This window comes from Myotis myotis, unplaced genomic scaffold (genome assembly GCF_014108235.1).
Source record: "Myotis myotis isolate mMyoMyo1 unplaced genomic scaffold, mMyoMyo1.p scaffold_m19_p_11, whole genome shotgun sequence".
NCBI lineage: Eukaryota > Metazoa > Chordata > Mammalia > Chiroptera > Vespertilionidae > Myotis > Myotis myotis.
This window is the reverse complement of record NW_023416315.1, coordinates 42,106,338-42,133,850: the sequence shown is the minus strand read 5'-3', so window position 1 is coordinate 42,133,850 and position 27,513 is coordinate 42,106,338. Positions and strand designations below refer to the sequence as shown.

The 27,513-nt window shown below is 42.2% G+C and overlaps 1 protein-coding gene across 3 annotated transcripts in view; it reads right to left on the bottom strand.

Annotated features, from left to right (window-relative positions):
- Positions 1 to 27,513, bottom strand: part of ABCB1 (ATP binding cassette subfamily B member 1) — a 79,185-nt gene that overhangs the window by 1,139 nt on the left and 50,533 nt on the right. For 2 of the 3 annotated variants that reach the window (XM_036328301.1, XM_036328302.1), the window contains 12 exons: positions 26,829 to 27,005; positions 26,000 to 26,146; positions 22,860 to 22,967; positions 21,867 to 21,944; positions 19,108 to 19,191; positions 16,136 to 16,339; positions 14,154 to 14,254; positions 12,418 to 12,558; positions 10,204 to 10,360; positions 9,178 to 9,375; positions 3,061 to 3,267; positions 246 to 392 (listed from right to left, as the gene is read on the bottom strand). In XM_036328301.1, the coding sequence (XP_036184194.1) occupies positions 246 to 392; positions 3,061 to 3,267; positions 9,178 to 9,375; positions 10,204 to 10,360; positions 12,418 to 12,558; positions 14,154 to 14,254; positions 16,136 to 16,339; positions 19,108 to 19,191; positions 21,867 to 21,944; positions 22,860 to 22,967; positions 26,000 to 26,146; positions 26,829 to 27,005 (1,749 nt within the window). The remainder of the gene's footprint in view (positions 1 to 245; positions 393 to 3,060; positions 3,268 to 9,177; positions 9,376 to 10,203; positions 10,361 to 12,417; positions 12,559 to 14,153; positions 14,255 to 16,135; positions 16,340 to 19,107; positions 19,192 to 21,866; positions 21,945 to 22,859; positions 22,968 to 25,999; positions 26,147 to 26,828; positions 27,006 to 27,513) is intronic. The other variant, XM_036328303.1, reaches the window with a different exon arrangement.

The window sequence follows — 27,513 nt, the reverse complement described above, 5'->3', positions numbered from 1 at the left end:
TGGAAACATATCGTCTCCTGAATGCAGCTTCTTAGGTCAATACAGAGTGATCCAGGGCTGTTGTGCCTGGTTGGATCTCAGTTCCCTTTCCCAGTAATAACAGCTACAGGAAGTGTTTGAGTTCCACTGAAAGGTGACATAAGTGATAATCAAAATACGTGGCTGAATTCTGCTCTCTACTGTGGAAGGTAGAAGCACACATTATATCTTAGGTCCGTGTGAATGAGTCCAATTTCCATTCTTACCTTTTCACTCTCTGTGTCCAGAGCTGATGTGGCTTCGTCCAGAAGCAAAATGCGCGGCTGTCTCACCAGGGCACGCGCGATGGCAATGCGCTGCTTCTGGCCGCCGGAGAGCTGGGTTCCTTTGTCGCCTACTCTGGTGTTATATTTCTGCAAATAAGGTGGAGTTATTATGAAAAGTAGAACTAAGATCCTAAAAAAGGGTTTGCTTACAGAAAAGAGGATAGTCACTTCCCTACATATAAAAAAAGTTTAGGTTCAGAACAGGAATGGTTCATAGAGAATGAAACAAACACAGACATAGCTCCAAATGGCAGGTTTGACCTCTCTTCTTGAAACTAGAACACTGACGTCTTCAAAGTTATGTCTTCGTATAAACAAGTGAGCATGTCTAGGAGGAAGAATACTGTCTCAATCTTAGTTTCTTCCAGTCTTCTGGTTTCATTATATTTGAGACAAAGATTGGTAGGAGGAAGGAAATTTGATTTCAATGGGCTATGCATACAAAAATAAATACAAATTTGATGCTCATTGTATTTATAACCAGTAGGTGACGCTCTCTGCATTATTTTAAAGTGAGGAAGGGAAGACTTCTTAGGATGCCCACCTTTTGGTGTCTGTTTTAATAAAATTATCTCCCATGTTTCAACAATTTTAATGGATGCTAAGCATTAAATCTGGCTCTCCCCAATTTGTTTTCACACACTTGTTGCCCACATTAGGTAACTGTCACTATTCAATATGATGATAGGAACAGATGTTAGGAGGGTACATAGGGGAGAACCAAAACAGGATATGAAAGCACGTGTAACCCTAGATAACAATGCTATCTTATTTACAGGCCCTTCCCGGCTAAAATTTTAGTCAGAATGTAGACTCTGATTCTGACACTCAGAGTTTGTGAAGTCCAGGCTCTATTTTTAGTTGCTATACCTGAACCCTAGTTCTGTGGCACTCAGACCAACGACTCCACCTGCAAATGGAATAAGGCGACTCCAGGTGAGGTTCCAGCAGATGCGTGGGGCTGGCTCTACCCCAGGGCTACATCTGCCGGGGAGGCAGGAGCACTGTGTCCCATGTGAGTGCAGGGGTGACCAGGTTGCACTGATAAAGTATTGAGCCTGTTGAGGCCGGTAAAGGCAGGGCTGTAACCCTGAAGGGCGAGGTAAATCCTAGTACAAATCACTCAGGAGAAGAAGTGGCTCCTCAGATAGAAAACGGGACTCAGGGGATTTGCCTTCTCTTTCCTTGTTCGAGAAAAAGACTCACAAGATCTACTTGTGCTCTGTGCGACAGATGGAGCCCAGGAACCCAGAATGGTGGCGTCCCAGTGAAAGACCAATGCCAGAGGGCAGGCATATCAATAAGCTAGGTAATAGCTACTCTCTGTGTTTGTCTTTGTCAATCCCTGGCCCAGTGGTTCCCAAACTTTAGCCTGCGTCAGCATCACCTGGGCTACTAAAGCATCAACGATGGACTCCTCCTCCAGAGTTTCTGATTCAGCAGGTCTGCGGTAGGCTCTGAAAATCTGCATTTCTTACAAGGGCCCAGGAGATGCTGATGGTCCATGCCCAAACCTCGTCATTAGTAAAGGGACTGAAACTATATTCTAAAATGTGCTAGCTGTGGAAAGGGCGTTATTCACAGGGGGGCTAGAAGATGAAAGGCTGGGAGGGGGACAATGCCCTCTCCTGGGGACTATGATGTGGTGGCAGCTGTTATCCAAAGAAGAGTCTCAGGAAAAGAAAACAGTGGGAAAGAGGGCCACCTGGCATTGCTATCCTTCCCCACGAGCAGATTGCCTTCCCTGCTGGTTTGACGCTACTGAGCTTTATTTCTCAGGGGAGACTTCCTTACAATAAAGGGGAAGAGGGTTAGGCGAGTTACGTCAAGATGCACTTTAAAATATAGGTCTTAATATATATATATACTAGTAAGCCCTGACCGGTTTGGCTCAGTGGATAGAGTGCCTATCGGACTGAAGGGTCCCAGGTTCAATTCTGACCAAAGGCACGGACCTCGGTTGCAGCCTCAATCCCTGGCCCTGGTTGGGGCATGTGTGGGAGGCAACCAATCCATGTGTCTCTCTTATATCAATGTTTTTCTCTCTCTGTCTCCCCTCTCCCCCTTCCACTCTCTCTAAAAATCAATGGAAGAATATCCTCAGTGAGGAGTAACAAAAAAATAAAATAAAATAAATAAAATATAGGACTTAAGGGGCTGAAGAGGGTGAGAAGTTCTGCTTATCTAGCTTCCCAGGAGGAATTCGGAGGACAGCATGGGACCACAGCCCAGGGAAGGTTTCAATAATCAGCCCTATAAGCAGAGCTTGGGGCCCATGAAACGGGCAATGGTGAGAGATTACGCGACATCACTGCCACCCTGGCGCTTCAGCCCTATTCACAGAGAGCCTTCTTCCTGGCATGGGTCCTGTCCCCTGGCCTGACTCCACAGGGAGGCGTGAGACTTGGGGAAGAGCTGCAAGGAGGAAGGTTGGGAGATACTTGGGGAGGGAGGGCCATGTCTGCTTCTGCGGGCCCGCACTCAGACTTGAAGGGAAAGGCCGCCCAGACACATGCCCTGTCAGGCTTGTTCACAGGGAAGGTCAGTCGGTGGGGATAGACAATGTGGCCAGACTCTTGTATTCAGGTGTGGGTGTGTGTTGGGGAGGTGTGTGTGTGTGTGTGTGTGTGTGTGTGTGCGTGTGTTATAGTCGCTCATTTTCTTCACCTTTGGGCAACCAGCCCTTTAGAAATCAAACTGTAGGTCAGGGTGGCTGCCACAGGCTCCTGGACTCCCATGTGGGAGGGAGACTTACGTCAGGCAATGTCTCAATGAAGTGGTGGATGTTGGCCTCCTTGGCGGCCCGCACAATCTCTTCCTGTGACACCACCCGGCTGTTGTCTCCGTAGGCAATGTTCTCACTGATGCTGCAGTCAAACAGGATGGGCTCCTGGGACACGATGCCCAGCTGTGCTCGCAGCCACTGGACGTTCAGCTGCTTTATTTCTTTGCTGTCGATGCGCTGAAAGCAGGAGTTCACAGATCAACCTCATGGCCAGGACACTGTGCATTTAGCAATATTAATATCATTATCCATACATTAAAACTGCCAACTGACTATGAGACTACCTTTTTATTGTTGTTGGGTTTTTTTATTATCAAGGTTAATTAAATAAGGTCATAGCTGTATGCTCTGAGGAGCTGTCATGTTTCTTCTGCTTTAACCCTAGTATTTGATATATGCAGGTGGTAGGTACAATAATGCCATACACACAAGCTCAAGATACTGACGTTCTAATCCATGAAACCCATGAATGTTATGTCACACGGCAAAGGGGAATTGTATAAATTTGCTCATCAGCTGATCCCAAAATGAAGAGATTATCTTGGGTTATCCAAGTGAACCCAGTGTGACCATAGGGTCCTACACTATGGAAGAGGTGGCAGGAGAGTGAGTAGCGGAGTGTGCGATAGGAGAAAGACTCAATCGGTCATTGCTGGCTTTGAGGATGGGGGAGGGGCCAGGAGTCAGAAAAGGGCAGCAACAGATTCTCCCTTAGGGCATCCAAAAGGAACCCAGCCCTGCTGACCCCTTGATTTTAGCCCAGTGAGAGCCAATCTGGACATCTGACCTCCAGAATTGGTAACATAATACATTTGTTATTTTTTACACCACTAAATTAGATGAAACTTGCTATAGCAGCCACAGGAAACTAATACAATGCATTATATTTCCGGAATATTTCCTGGCATCTTTATTCATATGTATTAATTTTTCAGAGGAAAAGTAGCTGAGGTTAGATGGGGAATAGATAACTACTCTGACCACATAATAGGTTTGCAGGTCAGGGTTCTGATCTGCCGAGTTGGTTAGGATCAGGTTGTTGAGGGATGGGCTGTAGCAATGAAATGGAATAGAAGTGAGAGTGGGAGGAAGGTGGCTGCTATACTCAGTAGCTGTTGATGCTGGGAAAGTGATTTAATTTTTTTTATTAAAAAAATAATAAATAAATTTTTATTTAATTAATTTAATTAATTTAAATTTAAATAAATTTAATTTATTTCTTGTGGATAAAACGGGAATTGTGATCATTTCTAAACTCTTGGAATTAAGGATTAAACAAGATCATGTATAGACCCCCACTAGCACAGTTGCTGGGCACAGAGGATGCACGCAAGGACTACCAGCAATATATCTCTCTCTGCATGTGCTGTCGTTGGAACTAAAGAAGATGGGTAGATGGTTGATGGATGAAAGGATGGATGGACATCTATAATGCTGAGCCAAAGAAGTAGCAAGGAGAGACTGGCCTTTCTCTGGTCATTGGCTCCCTGGATTCTGCTGTAGATGCTCAGGGTGGTGCCCCTCACAGCCTTGCTGATTAAAGTCCTCACTCTCTGATGTGGATATGTCTGCCGCAAAGATCTACTTTGCAAGAGAATTCTGGCATTTGAGTGAGAGAGTTGTTCATCCCCTCTGATAAAGACACGAGTGACTCAGCTTCAAGCTTTTCTAATAGTGGTGACGAGTATATACCGAGAGCCATAAATACTCTCTGTATCCTGTGTGCCTGGCTGGGCACCTCTGGGAGACCGCTGGCCAGGAGTAGGGTACAATCTCTGCTGCAGGAAGGCAGCTTCTGTTTGTGAAGCTCGCAGATGCAGAATGGCATACAGCCGTGACCTTATTGGTACCAAGCCCAGTTGCCATGGAGACTGTTCCAAGCATCTATGCCCCAGGCTTCCTTACAGTGTGAAGTGAAGGTGGAGAGAGGCAGGAAAAAACCATACAAACGTGTGGCAAAACAGCAGACCTTGTTAAATGGAACACGGTGTGTGAGAAATGGAAATCTGAGGGAAGAGAGTAGTTGTGTGTTTAAAAATTTTTTTTCCAGGGGCATGCCCCTGGAAGGAAAATATATACTGCCGAATATAATCAGACAAATTTGAATGATTCCAGCAAGTTTAAATGAGTTCCTCCTTCACACTGAATATAATAACAGTCTTGGGCCTCCTCCTTCCCACACGATACACCAGAGTTGCAAACTATTTAAAATCTGTGTTAGCTGAAGAATTCTTTTTTGGGGGAAACATGTTTAGAAGCCAAAATGTAAAACAGATGAATGCAGAGCTTCTTTGTCTGAGGTCTAAGGGGTGGTTTGAGGGAAGACCAAGGAACTCTTGGAAATCAGTGAGTACCGTTCAAATTAACTGTTTATTTATTTGAACGGTAAACACTTAATTTAGGAAATCAAGTTTTTGGGTTTTGGTAACACAAGTGTCTCATAATTGAAAGATATTTCCTGTCCTGCCTCAAAAGAGGAATGCCCCCATGTTAGCCCAGACACCCACAGGGCAATACCCAGACAACGACGACAGGCTGCTAACTGTCCTAAGGACAGAGGACTCTGAGAGTGGTGTGTGGGATGGAGCAGAGAGAGGAGAGAGGATAGGTCAGGGGAAGACTCAAACCAGAGGCAGTTTAACAGTGAAGCTAATGAAGTTAAACTTTAAAGGCCTCAACTGCGGGTAAATGCTGGGTCTTGGACAGTGTTCTGCGTGGGAGGAAGGCCAGGCTGTGGTCAAGAAGCGCTTTCAGGTAAGTACTGTATTGATGATCATTTGCCTAATGAAGGAACTAGAATCTTTAAGTTTCTAGTTAAATTTTGTTGTGATTTTTTTTCACTCTAAGCAAATATTCACTTCTGTACCTAATTTTGTATTCATAACTTTGTATTCTTTTAAGGAGGGTCCATAAAATTGTATGACCTCCAGGCTCCACACAGCTTGGAACCTCCCTCTATACCAGTGATGGCGAACCTATGACGCGCAAACTCTTTTTTTTGGTTGACTTTTCTTTGTTAAATGGCATTTAAATATATAAAATAACTATCAAAAATATAAGTCTTTGTTTTACTATGGTTGCAAAGATCAAAAAATTTCTATATGTGACACGGCACCAGAGTTAAGTTAGGGTTTTTCAAAATGCTGACACGCCGAGCTCAAAAGGTTCGCCATTACTGCTCTAGGCCATTCTGATAGACACCATTTTGAGAACCACCACACGGGTAATGTTCATGAGATTTCCTGAGCTCAGGATCAGGTCTTTTTGCAGTTCTTATGATCACAGATCAAATAATGCTCAAATCCCACATCCCCATTTTTACAAGGTAATGAGGACTAATTACTAATAACCACTGAGTTAAGGGTTACTAATTGGTATTCATGAACAAAACTTGGCACATGCACTAGTGTTTATTGGTGACACTTCCACTAAGTCTGGCTGCTCTGTGCCACTGGCAGTATTTCAGAGTTCTAGTGCAAATGCACAGGAGCAGATAAAGCAATAGATGAGGTCACTGCTTTCAGTGCATTATCAGTGTCGTCTTGAGATGGTTATTGTCCAACGCACTCAGCATTCATCACCATTTTATTCTGTGTCTGCTCTTCCATAAATCAAGGGACAGGAGGGCTAAAACTGATTTCCCAGACTCTCTTCTGGTTCTGGAAATAACTGAGGTTCTACCACTGAGGAACCCTTTGCAAAATCTGCAAGGCAGAGGCCAATTCTCTTTAGCAGCAGAGGTAAGCTTACACACATGTTCCAGCAGACGGGACTTTTTGCAAAAGGCACACTCTGATCTTATGTCTTCAAGTTTGGAGTAGCTGTGACAGTGGCATAATTTACGCAACTTCCTGGCCACAGGATCCCAGCCTGTGGTGCTGTGATTTGGCTGTCTTAGAGCACTTACTTTCTTCCACTTTTCCTTTCTACTTTTCCAGCTCTCTCAATGATTTTGTAAGCAGCTAATTGCTTTTATTAAATACTTATCTACTTGAAATACCTACAGCAGTTTCTGTTTCATATGCTGAATCATCACTGATATGATCCATGCTTTTAATTATGCTTCCTTTTATTTCTGAATGTGTAGAATAATTAATTTCTTTATGTTCTTCTTGTTTAATTATTGTACTGTTTACCATTACTGTTGTTTTCAACTCAACTTTGTTATCGAGAGCTATTTCCATTAAAGTGACTATGAGTGCAGCAGTGAGGCCATAAGAAATTTTTTTGTCCTTCCTAAATGGGTTATAATAATAATAAAAAAGCATGAGAAGGGTGGGGTGGCCAAGGAGAGATCAATGGGCGGGGGAGGGGGGGAAAGGTGACATATGTAATACTATATGCAATGCTTTCAATAATAAAGAATTAAAAAAAAAAGCATGAGCACCACAACTCTGGTTAAATCCACTATTTCGGCCAAATGGGCCTATATGGGCATAGGGAACAAATCACTTATCAACCACAGCTCACATGATCTCTTGCACCAAATGGCATCTGATTGACTGCTTACCCTCATACCCTTATGCAACCAGTTCTACTTATCCCTTAAGAACTGGTTCAAATTTATCTCCTTCTTTATTCTACCTCATGGAAGTATGTGCCCCATCTCTTCAATTGAGGACAGACACCAGACCCTATAACTCATTAGAGCTCGACATTTAACACACGGCTTACTACATGTCCATTAAGGGCCATCATCGGTGTCTGAGAGCTAGCATTTCCTCCTCTGATTGCCTCATTTGTCAGCGAGGTCTTCATTTGGAGTCCTTTGTTCAAACTTTAGGCACAAAATTGAAGCATGAAATCAGAATTCACCAAAAAAAAAATATTAAAAAAGGTAATAAAAAATAAGAAACAAAGCTTATGTAGCTGCGAACGAATAGACTGGGTAAAGGCACAACTGTCTTTGAATACAATAAAACATACAGCTGAGTAACCATGAATGCTATAGGGAAACAAAAATGCCCTGGTCTACAGGCTGAAAATGCTATTTTCATATCAGTCACTAATGCAAGTAGGGCCCACAGGGAGATGATGGGCATCAATCTGACTATATGGAACAGGTGTCCATTCTGGTTGGTCAGTGCCCTTACCATTCCAGTTGTTAAATATTTTTAATATCATCTGAGTGCAACCAATAATTAAATAACATCATCATAATGCACTTTTCTTGCTGTAAATTCTATTCCTTCCTACTCTTATTTCCCCCCCTATTCTCCACTATAATTATTTAAAATTTTACTACTCTCTTCATGACTCTTATCTCATCCCCAGTATCGAAGATAGTCCCTGACAGTTACTCAGCAAGGTCTGTTGAAAAAATAAATATAACCATTCACTTATTCTATTAGTTCAAGAAACAAAAGGGAATCCCTCTACATTCTTTACCCATTTCCAAACTTGGTTGATCTTACTATTTTCCCCTCAGAAAATGCTGCAATGCCCTTTCTCCATTAACAGCTTTATCTCTCCCTCAGCCATAAAAATGCTCAAGATCTCCCCCCTCACCATTTCCCCTAGACTCCACCTCCCCACTCCAGCTGCTGTTCCTATAACCTTCCTTCTTCTTTGACCTCGATAGTCTATACCAGTATCTGTTCTCCCTCCTAACCACAACTCAGCAACGCTCACCTGCTTCCAAGCACCACCTCTTCACTGAGAATATCTTACACTGCCAGAAGTAGCCCATTCATGGCCAAATCCTATATATTTTTACACTCTTCATCTTACTCTGCCTCTCCAATGCCTTTGTCATTGCTGACACCTTTCTCTTCTTGAAACACTCCCCATCCTTGGCTCCCACCTTTTCTCTCCTACCACCCCTCTTCTATCTTTATGGCTCCTTAAATTTTTGCTGGATCTTCTCATGTAAGCTGAAACCCAACTGAGAGAAGGGAGGGGGCAGTGTTGAGAGAGAGGCTGGAGTTGTTGGCTGGGACAGATGATGAGCTGGGAGACCATATCGAGGATGTCAGAAATTAAGTGGGACTGTTCTTTAAAGGTTTGAAACACCGTGGCTTACAGTGAAAAATTAAATGCATCCAGGTTTTTAGACGATGAAAAACTTCAAGTGAGTTGAGTACTCACCACTGTGCCGGCCAAGGGGTCGTAGAAGCGCTCCAGCAGCTGGACCACCGTGCTCTTCCCACAGCCGCTGCTGCCCACCAGGGCCAGCGTCTGGCCCTTCTTCACCTCCAGGCTCAGCCCCTGCAGCACGGGCACGTCGGGCCGGGTCGGGTAGTTGAACACGACTTCATTAAATGTCACATTTCCTTCCAATGTATTCTAAAATCAGAACCATACCATTAAGTTCCTTTGCTATAATCCTGGAAACACATTGTATGGCCAACCCCTTGAGCTCCAGGTGTCAAAGGTAGTGAACTTGTATTTTAATTGGGTTTCATTTGTAACTGCTAGAATTTAATAAATACAGTCTCAAAGAGTCAGTGTTTTTATAGCCTGTATTGTTAATACAAAACAATGTGATAACTCAATCTGTTCCCCAGGAATAATCTACATATCATAAAACTTGGTTAACAAGATTTGCTTTTAAGTGGGCAGTATTCCTATCTCCCAGTAACTCTGTCATACAAAAAGTATTGGATGTGAATATATATTATTAACATTTAAAAAAATGAACCCATGATCTAAAAAGTTTCATTTTATCATCAGCAAATTTTTAAAAGCACAGATTTTATCAGATTTCCTCTTAGAATACGTTCTCTCTCTTTTTTTAAAAAAAATCCTTACCTGAGGACATACTGTTTTAGAGAGAGAGAGGGAGAGAGGGAGAGAGGGAGAGAGGGAGAGAGGGAGAGAGGGAGAGAGGAAGAGAAGAGAAGAGAAGAGAAGAGAAGAGAAGAGAAGAGAAGAGAAGAGAAGAGAAGAGAAGAGAAATATCAGTGTAAGAGAAAAACATCAATCAGTTGCCTCCTGTATGCACTCCAACTGGGGATTGAACCCTCAACCTAGGTATGTGCCCTGACTTGGAATCAAACCTGCAGCTTTTTGGTGTATGAGACAACACTCTAACCAACTGAGCCACACTGGCCAGGGCTCCTTCCAGAATACTTTCATTCGTCAGTTAGGAGCAGATCTTATAATCAAACTCACCAGCTGTAGGCCTTCTGTGCTATAGCTGTCGATCAGGGGGGTCTTCTCAATTATCATGAGGATGTGGGCCGCGGACACTTTGGCTTTGGCATAATCAGGAGCAAATGAACTGACCTGCCCCACGGCCATGGCACCAAAGACAATAGCTGAAAATACCCTATAAAAAATAAAGACAAAATGTGTGCAAAGAATTGTAACTGCGAAGCTCGAAAGCTGGCACGTTTACAACCAGAGAGCATAGCATCAAACAATTACAAAATAGAAAAACCACTTTTCTTTTTAAGGTCATGTAAGTGCAACAGGTTGACTGTAAAATGGCCCCATTTTTCATCTCTGTTCCTCATCTTCTTGCAATGTGACTTTGCAGTTTCTCCATTTAAGAAGGGGAATTTGTTTTCCTACCCTTTGAATCTGGGTTGGGCTTGTGACTTGCTTTGGTCAACAGGATGTGGTGGAAGTGACTGTTGCCAGTTCCAAGCCTATGACTCAGGGGGCCCTGTATGCTTTCTCTCGCTCTCTGTCTCTCTCTGCTTCTGAACTCTGCCATCACCACAAGCCCAGCCAGCCTGCTGGAGGACAAGGCACAGATGGAGGGAAGCATGTGGGTCCCAGCCAACTAGCTCACAGCTCACTGCAGACACGGATCAGCCTAACTGAGCTCTGTTATGCCCAACCTACATCAGCAGAACTGTCCAGCTGACCCATAGACTTGTGGGCAAAAATCAATGTCTATGATTGTACACCACTGTAATGGCTAGCTGTTATGCAGCATTATTGTGGCAATCAATAATGGACACAGGCAGGGATGCTGGAATTGCATCAGTCTTAGAAAACCTATGAGCTGCACAGTAAGGAAAGAGCTCCTTACAGACCCAGGTAGCATGCTGCTCCCAAGATGCATTAAACTTCTTCATCTATGACATGGGAACCATAACTGCTTCAAGTGGGGAAGGACTCTACAGGATATCTAGTCCAGCTCTCACGTTTATGCCCAGGCACTTCCCTACATTCGCTTCTATCTTCTGTTTTAGGAAGTAGCAAGTTTGATTAAGTCTACTGTTAAGTTTTTCGAATTGAAAAAAAAAATCTGTATCATTTTGCTTAAGATATCCTTCAAGTATAGGAATATTGTGGGGGAAAAGAGCAGCACAAGGTAAGAGCTGGAGAATTTCAGAAATGGCAAGGGAAAGCTAGATTGGGATTTCGGCTACACCACAGGTACAGGGCAGGAACTTTGCTTCGTTGAAGACTTCTCATACTCTCAACATTCCAGCTGCCTTCCCCTGCACACATTTATCAACATGCCTTTTGAAACAGTGCACCTGGAACTGACCTAAAACTTGGGAACCCTCCCAGATTAATACTGTGAGTCCCTCACTGCCTCTCCTCCAGAATCCAGACTCTGCCTCTAGCGCACAGAGTCTAATCAAAGCCCCGATGCGAATGATGCCTCTCCTGGTCATGGTCATAAACAGCACCAGCGTATCACTTGTCAAATGGATATATTAAGTGGAAATATAGTTTTCCCAACTGGAGGCCTGAGAAAACTATAATGTATGTGTATGTCCATATCTACATAGGATGAACATCTTATACTAACGCATCATGTTGCCAAGCTTAGGTGATTCTGGTTTAAATGTAAAACTATATTCCTACCAATGATGGTATGTTATCACAGGGCAGAATCTCACCCATCACCAAATCTAGACACTCATATACAAACTGCATATCTAAGTAATTTATAATGAAGTTCAGGCCTGTGTCCCCGCAACTGAGGTACAGTTTTCGGCATTCAAAGAGATGGAGCAGAAGTCCAAGTCTAGCTTTCCTTTGTCATTTCTTAAGTTCTCCAGCTCTTACCTTCTAACTCCTCTTCTTTATCAAAGAGGGCCAGATACTTGGTTCAGGGTTAGGCTTCCCCACAAATGTCAAGGCCTTCTGGAAACCCCTTACTGAATCACCACCCCAACAAACCACAGACCCAGAAGGTCAAATGTGTGAGTCAGCACTGTGGGGACAGGAAGTCACTGACTCCCCACATGAAAGAGGTGCTTCAGTGACAATACACGAAGACTCAGAGGCAAAATGACACCTTCTGAATCATGAAAATCTGTTCCTGAGGCTTCACAGGAGAAGTTTTCCAGGCAGGCACGAAGCTTGTTCACCTAAGCTTTATTTCTAGAGTCTAAGTGTAAATATTAATCCACTACTTACAAGAGCACATCCTCAAACTCCATCACCCGACGGGCCACCAAGTAGGCACCGAACCGGAAACAGGCAGCGTAGGAAAAGTACATCATTGCCTGGGTGAAGGAAAATGTGATTCCAAAGATGTGTGCTTTCTTCAAAGAGTTTCTGAAAAGAAGACATTTGGAAACTTACTTGGCTTTCACGTTTCAGTCCTTAAAACGTAACCTTTGATAGGTCAGTGGTGGGGCACGGAGGCATGGCAGGCAATGATGGGTTTAGTTTCCAAACAGCGAATTTTGGTCCTCACTTTACCACTTGTGGGAATTTAGGAAACTGCCTAATCCCTGAGCTGCAGTCTTTATCCTATATAATCCTATATAATAAAAGCATAATATGTAAATCGACCGAACGGCCGAACAGTGGACGACCATCCGGGACCACTCTATGACACTCGCTGGCGCCAGGCCAGCCAAGGCGGGTGCGATGCGATTGGTCAGGGGCCCGGCCATCACCCCATGATCGCCACAGAGGGAGGCCCATGAGGGAGGCCCAGGCTACCAACTGGCGGGCTGTGGCAGGTGGGTGGGGCCTCCCTCTGTGAGGGAAGCCTGGGTCCCAGCAGCCGGATGGAAGTCCGGTTCTCAGGTGCCAGAGGGAAGCTGGTGCCGGCAGCCAGGGGAAGAAAGGCCTACTCTTGCACAAATTTCATGCATTGGGCCTCTAGTCTTTAATGAAGGATTAACCACACTTCCAAGTGTTGAGGCTAAATTAAAATAAGCCAAGGAAAACCTGAAGAGCCTGTTAGAGATTCATAAATGGAAGTTTCTTCCCCATTTCCCCTCCTCTTGGATATATAATGTATAACATATATACACTATCGTAAACATTCATGCAACATACATTTATTCAACACCTACAAGCTGAAGGGACCATGAGGGGCAGCACAGAGGAATCAGGCACGTTCTTGCCACTGGGGACCCAGGAATCAAGTTGGATTAGAGTGTATGCAATGGAGGTACCTTATGAATAACATGCTATGGGGAGTTAGTGGTTTCACAAAGCAGTTCCCATTCATGCATTTTCTGAGTCACCCGGGACTGGGCAATGTGAAGGTAAGAGCAGGCCGACAAGTGGGCAGTCTTTTGGGCCTCTCCTCCTGCTTCAACCTGATCAACTCTGCTTCGATCTACTTCACATATTGGGATTTCGAATAATTTTCTCCCCAGGAAAACATAGGCTCTACTATCGTAAAAGAAAAGTTTGAAAACCCATCGATAAGGTGGCGCTCTCTCCTTTTCCCATAGAAGAAACGGAGACTCCGAGGCTGGGCTTATTTATGCTTAGGTCACTTCTCAGAGCCCCCCCTGGATGAGTTCATGAGGGGAAGAGCAGGCTTCCCTGGAACAGGGTCAAGAGAGGAAGAAAAGGCATCCTTTAAGATGCACCACCCCCTCATGTTCCACAAAGAAGTAATTTCCAACGAGGCAAATACTTGGGTCAGTATCCAAACTTGGCATCAGAGATTCATTCTCAGTATCCTCTCTCCCACCCCCTCCCATCAGGCACCTGTTCTTACAGGTTCTACCTCAGAGATGCCCCTGTCTTAGGTCAGGGTCTTGTGATTTCTCTCCTGCATAGTTGTAAGTACTTCCCAAACGGTTCCCTTCTAGTGGCTTCTCCACTTGTTCCCCACCTTCTAGGCCAAAGTAATCCTCCGGAAAAACACTCCGATGATCGAAACACTCTTCAGTGGCTATTACCTGTATGGTACCTGCAAACTCTGTGCATACATATATTCAAACTTCTGCTCCCGAGTCAAAGAAACAACAGTTCGGAAGTTTTCGATGGCTTCGGTAGCGATCTGTAACAGAGCACCCAGTCACCCAGGGGCACAGAGACAAACGAGGGCAGTTAGCTTGAATTCCATAAGAGAGAGAAAGAATATGTCATAGTAAAATTAACATTATTAACTTATTATGACCTATGAGCTTCTTCACTATGGAAAAGGATTCTAAGTAATTCATCAAATCGAGTTTTAGATCTGGAAGAGAGATCAGCTAACTCAATCTCCTTTTTACAGAAAGAGAAGCTAAGGCTTAAGCCGATAAAGGCATTTACCTAAAGCCACACAGCTTTACAGTGGCAAAAGTCACCCGAGAACTCAGTATTTTACATCTACTGCAGTGCTGTTTCTTCTATGACAGTCACATTTTAAGTTTATTGTAATTTTATTTTTTTTGATGTGATGCTCATATTTTCCTCTTTGTATTTATCATTCATGGCAACTGAATAATATTTGGGAAATATAAAAGAGGTACAGAAAGTGATACAAAGTCACATATTGGTATATTTTAGATATTAGCTTACATTTTTTCCCCTAAGCATGTACATATTTAGCAAAATTGGGATACAATTCCATATTTGGCCTTATAACATTATTTTTTACCTTAACAAATACCAAGAGCACTTCCTAAGGTCATTGAATATACATTAATAATGGGATGTGTAATGGGCCACTTAATATCCCAGGCACTTAAGAATGAATGCCTTTATTATTGAACAAGGCTTTCCATTCTTTTTTTAACTAAAAATAATGCTGTGATAATCATCCTTGTACATAAATGTTTGTCCATGTTTAATTTTTTCTTAGAAGTTCTTCAAAGTGAAATTCCTAGGTCAAAGAGAATAAACTAATTTGAAAAAAAAACATGGCACATATTATTAATTTGTTTTCCAGAGAGTTTCTATCATTTAATTATTAAAAATTTTCTTTTAAATTTCGATTATAATTGACATACAACATTATATTAGTTTTGGGTGTATATCATAGTGATTAGACATTTATATAACTTATTAAGTGATCACCCTGATAAGTCTAGTACTCACCGGGTACTATTCATAGTTACTATAATATTATTGACTATATTCCCTATGTTGTACTTTACATCCCCGTGACTGTGTTTATAACTGGCAATTTGTACTTCTTAATTCTTTCACCTTTTTCACCCATTCCTTCACCCCCTTCCCATTTGGCAACCATCAGTTTATTCTCTGTATCTATGAGTTTGCTTCTCTTTTGTTTGCTCGTTTATTTTGTTCACTTATTTTGAAATTATATGTATTTGTCTGACTTATTTCACTTAGCATAATACCCTCTAGGTCGTGGTCGGCAAACTGCAGCTCGTGACCCACATGCGGCTCTTTGGCCCCTTGAGTGTGGCTCTTCCTAAGCCTTAGGAGTACCCTAATTAAGTTAATAACAATGTACCTACCTGTATAGTTTAAGTTTAAAAAATTTGACTCTCAAAAGAAATTTCAATCGCTGTACTGTTGATATTTGGCTCTGTTGACTAATGAGTTTGCCGACCACTGCTCTAGGTCAATCTATGCTGTCACAAATGGCAAGATTTCATTCTTGCTTATGGCTGAGTAATGTTCCATTGTATATATGTACCACCTCTTCTTTATCCAATCGTCTATCAATGAACACTTAGGTGCTTCCATATCTTGACTATTATAAATACTGCAATGAACATAGGGATGCATATATCATTTTGAATTAGTGTTTTGGATATCTTTGTATAAGAATCCGGAAGTGGAATCACTGCATCATATATTTCTATTTTTTATTGGTTGAGAACATTCTTTGAGCTTATGAGTAGTAATGAGTTATAGTAACAGAATAACACTGATTAGAATATTTTAATCTACTGAGGTAAGCAATTAATTTAGTTGAACTCACCCTCCCAGAACCTTCTAGCTCTTTCTTATCTTTTAGTGCATGTCCAGACAACATTTTCATTTCAACAACTCCTGCTATTGCAATGATGGGTACAATCGCTAAGAGTAAAAGTGTTAATTGCCAGCCATAAATTAAGGATATAACAATGCCTGTCCCAAGATTTGCTATATTCTGGGCAATTATAGCGAGTCTGGAACCTGTTGCCTGTAAAACAAACAAAACAAATTAGATGGACATTTTTACATTATCTTTAAAATCCATGCTTACATTTTCTTTAGGATTGTGACAATTTAGCCTCATGAAAACCTATTAGTTATCTTCTCAGTAATAACATAAAAAATAAAGGTTTACTTGGTTTGTAAAATGAAGATTTTCATGACTTCACAATAAATACTGAAAGTATAGGATCAATAATACAGAATTCAATTTCATATTTCTATTTCTTCTGATGTTTCAATACCAAGAAAATTTCCATTAATCAAACCACGATCACTAAAGTGAGCTCTGCAAATTAACAAGATAAAAGAGTCTGACAAGTATATTAAACTGGGAATGTTGGAAATTTCCAATGTTAGCTGCAGAATTACTTATAACATTTGTCATTATTAAGAATATTTAAATGTATGTTGGCATATGTGAGATGCTTATTGTGTGCAATTTAATCTGCATTTGATTTGGAAAAAATACAGAGAGCTGAAAGTTATGGAATTTAATTCAGGATATTAAGCAGACTTCAGATCCTTCTGTTTGAATGCCTGCGGGAGCCTGAAGCATGACTTTCAGTAGCGTGCAGGGATTTGCAACTCTTAGACCAGGAGTCAAACTAGACGGTCAATTCCATCTACCATTCCATACTTCCCTTCCTCTACCCTGGAAACCCCCTGTGCCCAAGAGCTATTCCACATTCCTCCTCTGGCCCCCAGATCTGCTTTGTCTGGAAATGGCTATGCTCTTTCCCACCCTCAGAACTTTCTCTGCTTGAGTAGGGCTGGTCGCAGGTAAAGATTATGGTGGAGTACAGTCCAGGGTGGTCACTGACACTTCTGTGACTTTGGAAAAATTTCTCCCAACCCCGAAATGAACAGGTGCATTGATTAATAACTAAAACTTCTCTTAGTTATGAATTTTAGGACAGAATCCTTTATAAGACCCCCTTCCCCAATATCGACTCTCTAAACCCATTCAACACTTATGTGACAAAACAATAGACCAGTAGTTAGGGGAAAAGGTTGCTACAACTACCAGTAGCCTCTATACTTTAAATTGCGTACCAGGGAACTGCCTTGGGGCTGAAAGGGACAGCATAAATAACAGAGCATTTATTTGTATTTGATGTCGTCATTGAGCTTCTATCAAAGGGGTGCTTAGCTAAATTGGGTATAAGTCAAAGAATGGAGTGGCCTTCCATGCCAGCTCTCTCTGTATTTATACATTTTTAATTCAAAAGTCGGAAGTTACGAGCCGATCAAGGATTCTCTCACACGAGGAGAGAGCTGCGTACAGGAAGGATGTAGAATGCTCCTGTTCTCAGCATTTACAGGTCCTGCTCAGAGCTCATTCCCACAGCAGACGGCTGAGAGAAGCACTGAGATCCTCCCCCCAGTGCGGGGCCCATGAGTTATCCGGGCACACCTTTCACACATATAAATATTTAGCTTTGGATGTTAGTCAAGGCCACAGAAATAAGTAACAGGGGTCAACGATGACAAATTCTTCTTTTATATAGTTCATGAAAGATGAACTAAAAGATCTAGAACCTGCAAGCTGGGGGTGGGGGTGGGGGTTGTGGGAGGAGATTAAGCCCCTTGGTTTAATTTAATTTCAAAACGTAGGGCTGAGAGGAGGTAACACTCCAAACACCACCGTCCAAGTGTGAAGCAAGGAAAGAAAAATGCTTCATCACTTGAAATGCATGAAGCCCCCTCGCAATCTCTCCACTGTACCCCCATGTATTTGTATCTCACTTCCTCACCTACTCATTTTTCTCCTCACTTCTTCCTGTTCTTCCCTCTCCTTCTATTTATTTCCTCCTCAAAACACCATCATAATGCTTGAAATCCAGTTCCAAAATATTTGTGCTTTCTCAATAAAAGCTTTTTTTTTTTTTGCTTTAAACAGTTGTAGTTGTAGAAGGAATTGTCACTTCATCCATAAATCAAAATGTCCTGGTTCAAGTTTCTAATTATATTAATTAAAGAGATTCATACAGCAGCAAAATGTAGCTTTATAGTCAGATAATGTTGTTCCTTCTACCTGGCTTTACCTTTTTAATGTGCTTCAATGCATTTCTTTCAAGCATTTTTAAAGGTTTTCTTCCCTCCCCTCTGAATGTAGTGTGCCAAACTTTCTTTTTCTTATTTTTTAAAATATATTTTTATTGATTTCAGAGAGAAAAGGAGAGGGAGAGAGAGATAGAAACACAATGACGGAGAATCATTGATCAGCTGCCTCCTGCATGCCCCGCACTGGGGATCAAGCCTGCAAACATGGGCAATGTGCCCTTGACTGGAATCGAACCTGGGACCCTTCAGTCCGCAGGCTGACACTCTATCCACTGAGCAAAACCAGCTATGGCCCCCAAACTTTCTTATAGCAACTACATACATTTTTTTTTCTGGAGACAATTAAAATTTTATCGATTAATTGAACATTAAAACAGACTGATTCCTGTGTGATATGCTGATAAATACCTTTGCTAAATAATCATCTTTCCACGTGTATACTGTTAATAGCATAAACAAGATAGCAAATAACAAAAGAAAGCTTTTAAGTTATCTATACACTAAACAGTATATGATGTTTAAATAGTTAACATTTTTGTTATCAGGCACATGATATACTGTGTAGGTTATATGTTTATTTAACATTTTCTTAAATATAATGGGAACTAACACTGGAAATGAGGAAATTAGTTTCATGCTGAGATTCAAAGTGGCCACTGAGACAAACACCCACAGGAAGGAGGCACGTACCCCTTTGACTTGAGCAGCGTCATTGGCCAGCCTGGTCGTCAATGCTCCAGTGGTGTTTTTGGGGTCATCAAACCAGCTCACATCCTGTGGCACAGAAAATGGTTTTATTCTCTTAAAGCCCAAAGACTCTTAGCTCCAAAGACAATGAGAGGGTCTGTTCTGTTTATCATTTATATCGCCTGCATTTAGCACTCAGGATTTGACACTCAATAGAGAAGAAAAGGGACTTAGCAGACCAACACATAAATGTGTCAAATTTTTTTGAATGCCTAATTTGTTCCAAAGATAATTTCTAAGTGATCAATCAATACAGTAGTGAACAACAACAACAACAACAAAAGACAAAGTTGCAGCCTTCAGGAAACCTGAATTCTAGAGGTGAAAGCCACAAACAAATAAATATATACCATGCCAGGTGGTAATAATGCTATGCAAAAACATAGAGCAGAGTAAGAAGGATAAAAGTGAGGAAAGGTGCTATTTTATAGACAGGGAGGTGACAGAGAAGGCCTCTCCAAGGTGCCATTTGAGAAGAGATCTGCATAAAGAGAAGAAAGAGAATTTCCGAGAGAAGGAAGAAACAGCAAGTGCAAAGGCCCTGTGGCAAAGGCTCATGCACAAACAAGAATGTCCGAAGGGCTGCCACTAGTCTTAAAAGCACCTTTGTGTGCATTTGTAAAAGTTGCCTCTTCCTCTAGACAGATTTCCTTTCTCAGTTGTCTCTCCCACTCCTCCACTCTCATATTCAGAGAGTCAGTGCATATATTGACTATGTGCATATATCGAAAAATATGTGAAGCTGTGGGTGATGAGGTCTGAGAGGTAGTGGGGGGCCACACCTTGTGTGACCTTCCAGTCAACTGCCAAGATTCCAGATTTTTACCCTGAGAGATATGGGAAGCTTTCAGTAGGTTTTGGGCAGAGGTTTGTGATCTGATTTTATTTTAGAAGAATGACTCTGGTTCTTGGGAGATGAACCTACTGGATTGAGATAAAGATGGAGGTGGAGAGACTAGTTCGAAGGCTATTGTAATATTAAACAGAGAGAAAGGAGTCAAGGATGACGCTAAGACTTTTAGCCTGAACAACTGGTGGAATGAAGCTGCTGTTTATTAATATGGAGGAAGACAAGACAAGAATGGGCCCTGTGGGGAGGGGAGAGTCTAAAATTCAATTCTGGAAATAAGTATGAAATGTTTATTAGATGGCCAAACGGAGAAGCTGAAGAGCAGTTAGGTAACTATTGTTCAGGGCAAAATAAAAGAGTTAGATTTTTAAAAACTCACCAAAAGAAATCTAGACTAAAAACTCACATTCAATGTAAAATAGAATTTTCTTTGTAAAACCACTTACGTTTTTAAATACACAAATACGAAAAAGATTGTATGTTTGAGGTATACATTTATGTCTGTTACAAAAATTACTATGGTCCTAAAAAGTTATCTGAACTGGTGATTTGCATTAAAGCAGTATCTATCATCCCCCACCCCCCCGCCCAAAGAATTAAGAAAAAACAGCATTATAACTTATTCTAGCATGTGTCAACTTGCTTTGTAAAGCAAGCCCCCAGGTGCCTCCCGCACTGGAACTTAACTTCCTTGAAGATGGGGTCCATTCAGGTTTGAATGACTTATAAAATACTAAGTATTGTAAGCAGAAAACACTTAAATGTATGATGACTGGATTTCATAATTTATGGAGAGGGCATTACACAAACCATCTGCTCACCTTTCAAAGTGTACTGGACCTAGGAGTTGGCCTAGGGGCCGAGGAGGTAACGCGGCATTTGGCCCTGGACCAGGGTCAGCCTCGAGCCAAAGAGGAATCTCAGCTATCAAAACCTGACTGAGGGTCCTAAGTCAGGGCCCTCCATCGAATAGTGTTCTGTCGCTCATTAGATTCAGCCCTGGCTCTGTGGGTGACTAGCTAGCCAGTCTGATAACTCGGTCTTCTTTTAAAGTGGCATTGAGTGGTAGGAGTGAGAAAGCACGGAGGAACCAAAGCGAATATCACCCAGGAATTCTAAGACAGCACACAGATGTTTCTCAGGCAGGTTCCAGTGCCCCGGCATCTCGGGGGCATCCTTTTACTCACTGGTAAATGACTAGTGGAAAATTACATTACAAAGTCACACGCAAAATGTTCATGATGGTTATTAAAGAAACTTTCCTGTTTGAACTGGACTTCTTCGGGCTACATTCCTCGAATCTCCTGACCCCTTTCCCCAGGAAAACATCACCCTATCAGTTAGGGTTTTGAAGGAGTAAAATGCGAGCGCCATTAAATTAAGTCATCATCAGCTAGTAACACTGCAGCTTACATTAGTCCATCAGCCTGGCCCCAGCAAAGGAACGGGGCAGTGAAGAAATGGGCGTGGGGTGCATTGTGCCTTGTGGGAAGCAAGAGGGCATCCCTTGCTGGGAAGAAACACCAGTCCCCTGGATTTCCCAGGGGAAAGAAGGAAAGAGAGAGGAGAGGGAGGAGGGGGACTGAAGATCACTTCTGCCTGCTCTGCCAACAGCTGCTGAGGCCAAGCTGGGGGGTGAACCTGCTCTGGAGACTGCCTCGCAGCCATCCTGAGCCTGCCCCCCGGCAGGGCCTGAGCCTGCACCTGGCGGCATCCAGCCTCATCTTCCCCACGAGACCCAGGGAAGAGCAATGCAGGAGCTCCTAAGAGTGACGTGAGAACGCCCCCACCACCTGCATCCACGGGCCCAGGAGCTCTGCACATCCCAGGGCACAGTCCTCAATGCACATACCTGTCGCAGCATGGACCTGAACACCAGGTATCGAAGCCGCTTGGTGAGGATCTCTCCGGCTTTGCCAAATGTGAAGCCCTGTGGAGAATGAGAAGACACCATAAGGAAGGGGACCTGTCAGAGGCCGAGGTGCAGATGGCATGGTGGCATGGCGAAAGCAGAGAGGAAGTGCCTGGCTGGGGCATCAGCAGAGCAGAGGCCGTCCTGACAGCCCGCGCCTCCTGCAGAATCAGAGGAGAGGAGGAAGGCAACCACAGCTCCACTGTGCTCCCGGGTAGCATGCTGGGCACGACTGAGAGAGAGGGAAGAAACAGATGCAAATAGCACAAGTGAAGAAAGAACCACCTCACACAGGCCTAGGCACTTAGTCACGTTATCTCTTTTAATCATCTGCAGTGGTTGGCAAACTCATTAGTCAACAGAGCCAAGTATCAACACTACAACGATTGAAATTTCTTTTGAGAGCCAAATTTTTTAAACTTAAACTATATAGGTAGGTACATTGTTATTAACTTAATTAGGGTACTCCTAAGGCTTAGGAAGAGCCACACTCAAGGGGCCAAAGAGCCACAGTTTGCCAACCACGGATCTAGGGCAGTTAATGATCCTTATTTAACAAATGAGAAAACTTAGTTTAAATTAATTATTTGCCATTAAAAACTGGTTCAACTTGTACTTGACCTATGTATAACACGAAAACCCATAATGCCTTACAATACTCATCTCTTAGGGCACTGAATTCCTTTGCTCTGTTCCCTCTAATCTCATTAAGGTTACAGCTGGGGATGTTAAGAGTGAAGAGAAGGAGGTAAGCAAGGGAGCCAGAGGAGGCAAAACATTTTTTTTAATACCCAAAGAAATTTAGCTGCGAATAGCCCAGTTAGTATAGGAGCAATTCTAGTAGAAAGCAAATTAAATAGATGTTTTTAAATTCCCAGAGTGGAATAATGATGCATTTCTCAAAATCAATAAAGTGAAAATATAGACATTTACCTGAAGGAAAAATGTAATAAAAGAAATAATTCCGAGGACTAGAAACAACAGTGAGAACAAGTTACTGTTCTGCCGTTTTGTTTCAGGATCATCATTTCTGGTAAAAATCTGTTAAGAAAATAATTAAAGGGTTCAATCACTAAAGAAGTCATTCACAGTCAGACCCATTTCCCATCTAGCACAGTAACCAGGGGTCAAGAGGCCTTTGGCATACTGAAGGTTGGGGTTGGCTTCCCTAATCCCAAAGTGAAAGGTGTACATGCATCCCCTTCCTTAGAGACTGATAATGGGTCTGTCATTCCCAAATCAACCCAACCCCTTTTCTGCTCAGACTCCCCCTTGGAGCCATGAGTGCCACACCTACTCTGTGAAGTGGAACTGAGACCGAATGCTCTGCTCCTGCTTTGGTGGGAAACTACGCTGTATGGCCATTCACTGTTTTACAATTCGGACGTTTCAAATTGTCCCAAGGTGTCTGGAGACAAGTCTGCTGATGTGATTTGGGTGAATCAGAAAGCGGTGGTCGTTCACTCAGTGCAAAAAAAAGAGAGGTGCTTTCTTGACCCAGCCTTCTCTGTAGCATGGCCAGTTAGGAAGCCAGTGGGGAGCTACAGCCAGCCGACCCAACACCACACATGGAGACACTCCCAGAGATGGGCAGAAGAGCTACTAGGATGTACTGGGCTCTAGGAACGCAGAGAATAACCACTCCACAGGGGAAGACAGCAAACATCGCTCTAAACCAGGGGTGGGCAAACTTTTTGACTCGAGGGCCACAATGGGTTCTTAAACTGGACCGGAGGGCCGGAACAAAAGCATGGATGGAGTGTTTGTGTGAACTAATATAAATTCAAAGTAAACATCATTACATAAAAGGGTACGGTCTTTTTTTTTTATTTTTTTTTTAGTTTTATTCATTTCAAACGGGCCGGATCCGGCCCGCGGGCCGTAGTTTGCCCACGGCTGCTCTAAACAGTGAGCCCAAATCAGTGTTGTAACAGCCACATTCCTAACCCAACCCAGACAATTTTATTCTTTGTAAAGAAAAAAAGCTTTTTAGGAAAAAATTAATTTTTCTTCGTGTCATTCCAACAAAAATAATAGCTACCAATCAGTGAGTTCTTACTCTGTGCCAGGTACTATTCTAAGCAAATTCCTGTATACTATTCTTTTATCCTCACAATCACCTCCTGAGGTTTGTTTTATTATCATCACTGTTTTACACAGAGGAAAACTAAGCACAGAGAGGTTAATTAACGTGTTCAAAGTAACACAGCCAAGTAAGCGGTGATCCAGGGATATAAACCCAAGCAATCTAACTCACAGCCCACAACCTTAAACTCTGTGTTACAAACCTTCAATGAGGCCGATGGCTGATTGCCTACCTAATAATATCTAGGAGCTAATGTGTCAGTCTGGACCACTTGCTTTTTTAAGTTTATTTTTAAAAAAAATATATTTTATTGATTTTTTTATAGAAAGGAAGGGAGAGGGATAGAGAGTTAGGAACATTGATGAGAGAGAAACATTGATCAGCTGCCTCTTGCACACCCCCTACTGGGGATGTGCCTGCAACCAAGGTACATGCCCTTGACTGGAATCGAACCTGGGACCCTTCAGTCCGCAGGCCGATGCTCTATCCACTGAGCCAAACTGGTTAGGGCGGGACCACTTGCTTTTAAACCTATTGTTATGCAAGAAGTGAGAGAAACAAAAGATGCTTAAATTGAGTTTTTGTTGTACACAGCAAAAACCCATTTCTAACTAATCCAATTCCTTTTTTTTCCCCTCTAATGATACCACTATCTCCCTCTCTGCCTGCAAGACCAATGTTAGAAAAGGAATTGGCAAAATATAGGCCACCAGCCAAATGTTTATATAACGTTTTAACATGACAACTTTTGCACTACAATGGCAAGGTTGAGTATTTGCCACAGAGACCATATGGCCTACAGAGCCTGAAAAATTTACTATCGTATCCTTTATAGAAAAAAAATTTGCTAAACTCCTGACCTAGAACATATGCTCCATGCAATGAGACCCTGTTTTCCTTCTTGCTACCTTTTCAGCCCCTAGAACAGTAGCTGGCACAAAGCAGACACTGGAAAAATATTTCTTGAATGAATATATTAAGCATATGAATGGCAACCTGAAATAAGTTAGCCAGGCATGGGTAGGCCTGAACATTTATGGCAGTTTTTGACATAATCAAAAGTTAGTGTTTGGCTTATGTTTTATGTAGTGATCAATTTCTTTTTCCATAGTATTTCCAGAAGTTAGGACCAGGGTATCCTCAGCTTGAGGTCTGAATATCTGTCACTAAAAAGAAAGCATTCCTGCCTGGATTGTACCTTTTTTGTTGAAAATGCCATCATTAAAAGCAAGTGCAACCAACGTATGACAATTGCAATCTTTTGGAAGCTGCTCCATTTGTTTGCATCTTAATAAACGAGATGGACTTCTTATGGAGGCAGCAAGCTAGGCCTGCTCACGTCTTGATAAGTGCATATGTCAGAGAAGAGTTCCCTCTGACAAATACACGAGGGACTCTCTCTGCCTGGTGGTGATAGGACAGCTCATGACGTTTACTCAGAGCCTAGTGATGGCAGGTAAGGTTCAGTCACCTAGTCAGTTTCATTGACTACTTCAGGGATCTGGTCTCCTGGGCCCTAGAGAAAGCGACTACCAGACTTCTATTCTTACATCTTCAAGCTGCTTAGTTTCATAAAAAGGTACATGTTCTTTGTGGCTTTTATATACACCTAGAGGCTCAGTGCATGAAATTTGCGCCCTCTTGCAGTCTGGGAGGCCTCGGGGGAATTTCGACTGACAGCAGTTGGACATCCTTAGCACTGCTGTGGAGGTGGGAGAGGTTCCCGCCACTACTGCTGTGCTTGCCAGCCATGAGCCCAGCTACTGGCTGAGTGGTGCTCCCCTTGTGGGAGCACACTGACCACCAGAGGGAAGCTCCTGCGTTGAGCATCTGCCCCATGGTGGTCAGTGCACATCATAGCGACTGGTCATTTGGACGTCCGGTAGATTTGCATATTAGCCTTTTATTATATAGGATTACAAATATAAACAGTTCATTCTTTAGTCAGGACTCACAAGTAAGTCCAGAAGTAAACATAAACACTCACCCCTATGATCTTTGAAAATATCACTGAAAATGCTGGTTGCAGGCCTCCATTTATAATGGCACAAAATATACCCACCACAAAATAAGGCCATTCGGTGATATTCAGCTTTAGAATCCTCCAAAAGCTAACTGGAGGTAAATCTTCATCCTGGAAAACACAAAATAGTTCAACAGGCTAGTAAGAAAAAGAATTGATACTTAATTGATTTAATGATGAACCGTTCTTCCATATACAAAAAAAATTTTAATGAATGTATCTAATTCTTATTTCCTAATCAATTGATGGTTCTTTAGCTTTTTTTAAAAAAAAAAGCATGCCCGGCCAGTGTAGCTCAGTTGGTTGAGCGTGGACCCATGCACCAAGAGGTCACTGGTTCGATTCTAAGTCAGGGCACATGCCTAGCTTGTGGGCTCAATCCCTAGTTGGGCATGCAGAAGACAGCAGATTAATGTTTCTCTCAAAGATGTTTCCATCTTTCCCTTTCTCTTTCTCTAAAATAAAAAATATAAGTACTTAAAAAAGCACTGACTGGTTGTTACTCCTCTATTTTTAAAGAACTAAATGATATTTCCACAAACATGACAAGAATATTTGCAAGTAGGGATACAAGAATAGAAATGTTTATATTTGAAGCCCTATAACAATATTTCTCTTCACATTATGCATTATAATTCTATAATTCTTGACCTATAAATTATCATTCATAAATTCTAGCCCAAGTCTAACATGTTGAGATTTTGGTTTGTGGAACACTCTGGGGGATAGGACAGGAGGATTCTGGGTAATCCTTTCTTATTCCCACTCCTACCCCAGCCCTAGCCCTCCGTACCAAGGCCTCTTTTTCACTAAGCTTTCTGTCTTGGCTTTGTGGTGCACGGATACTCTTGCGAGATGATCTTCTTCTTACTAGACTGGATCCTGAGTCTTTTGGAGACATTTCCAAGGCATCTGTTTCACTTTTGGATTCACTTGTTTCATTTTCTAATTCAATTTCATTTCCTCTTGTCTAAAATAAACAAGATATATGCATAAGCTGGTTAGGCTCAGTTAACCCATTAAAATTAATCACTGAATATCAGGTATCCAGGAAAATGGCAATCTGAGTAAACATACAGGAAAGGGTAAAGTTAAACCGCTATTTCGTTTTTTATAATATATTTGAAAATTAAAACCACTAAATAAGAAGTATTCCCACTAAATATGCTAAAATGGCATGGCATCACTCCACATAGCTGATCTAGTCATCTGTTTTGTGGGTGTTTTTGGCTCAATCATGTTTGCTTTGGACCAGTGCTGTCAACAAAAACATGGTATAAGCCATACTGTGAGCCACAGCTGTCATTTTAAATTTTCTCAGTGGCCACATTAAAAAGTGTGAGACAAGTACTAACAATCTTTTTGTGTGAATTTATTTTTTTATATTTTGATTTTAATAATTCTTTATTGTTGAAAGTATTACATATATCCCCCTTTTCCCCCATTGACCCCCTTAAACCCGCCCCCATCCTCCTGCC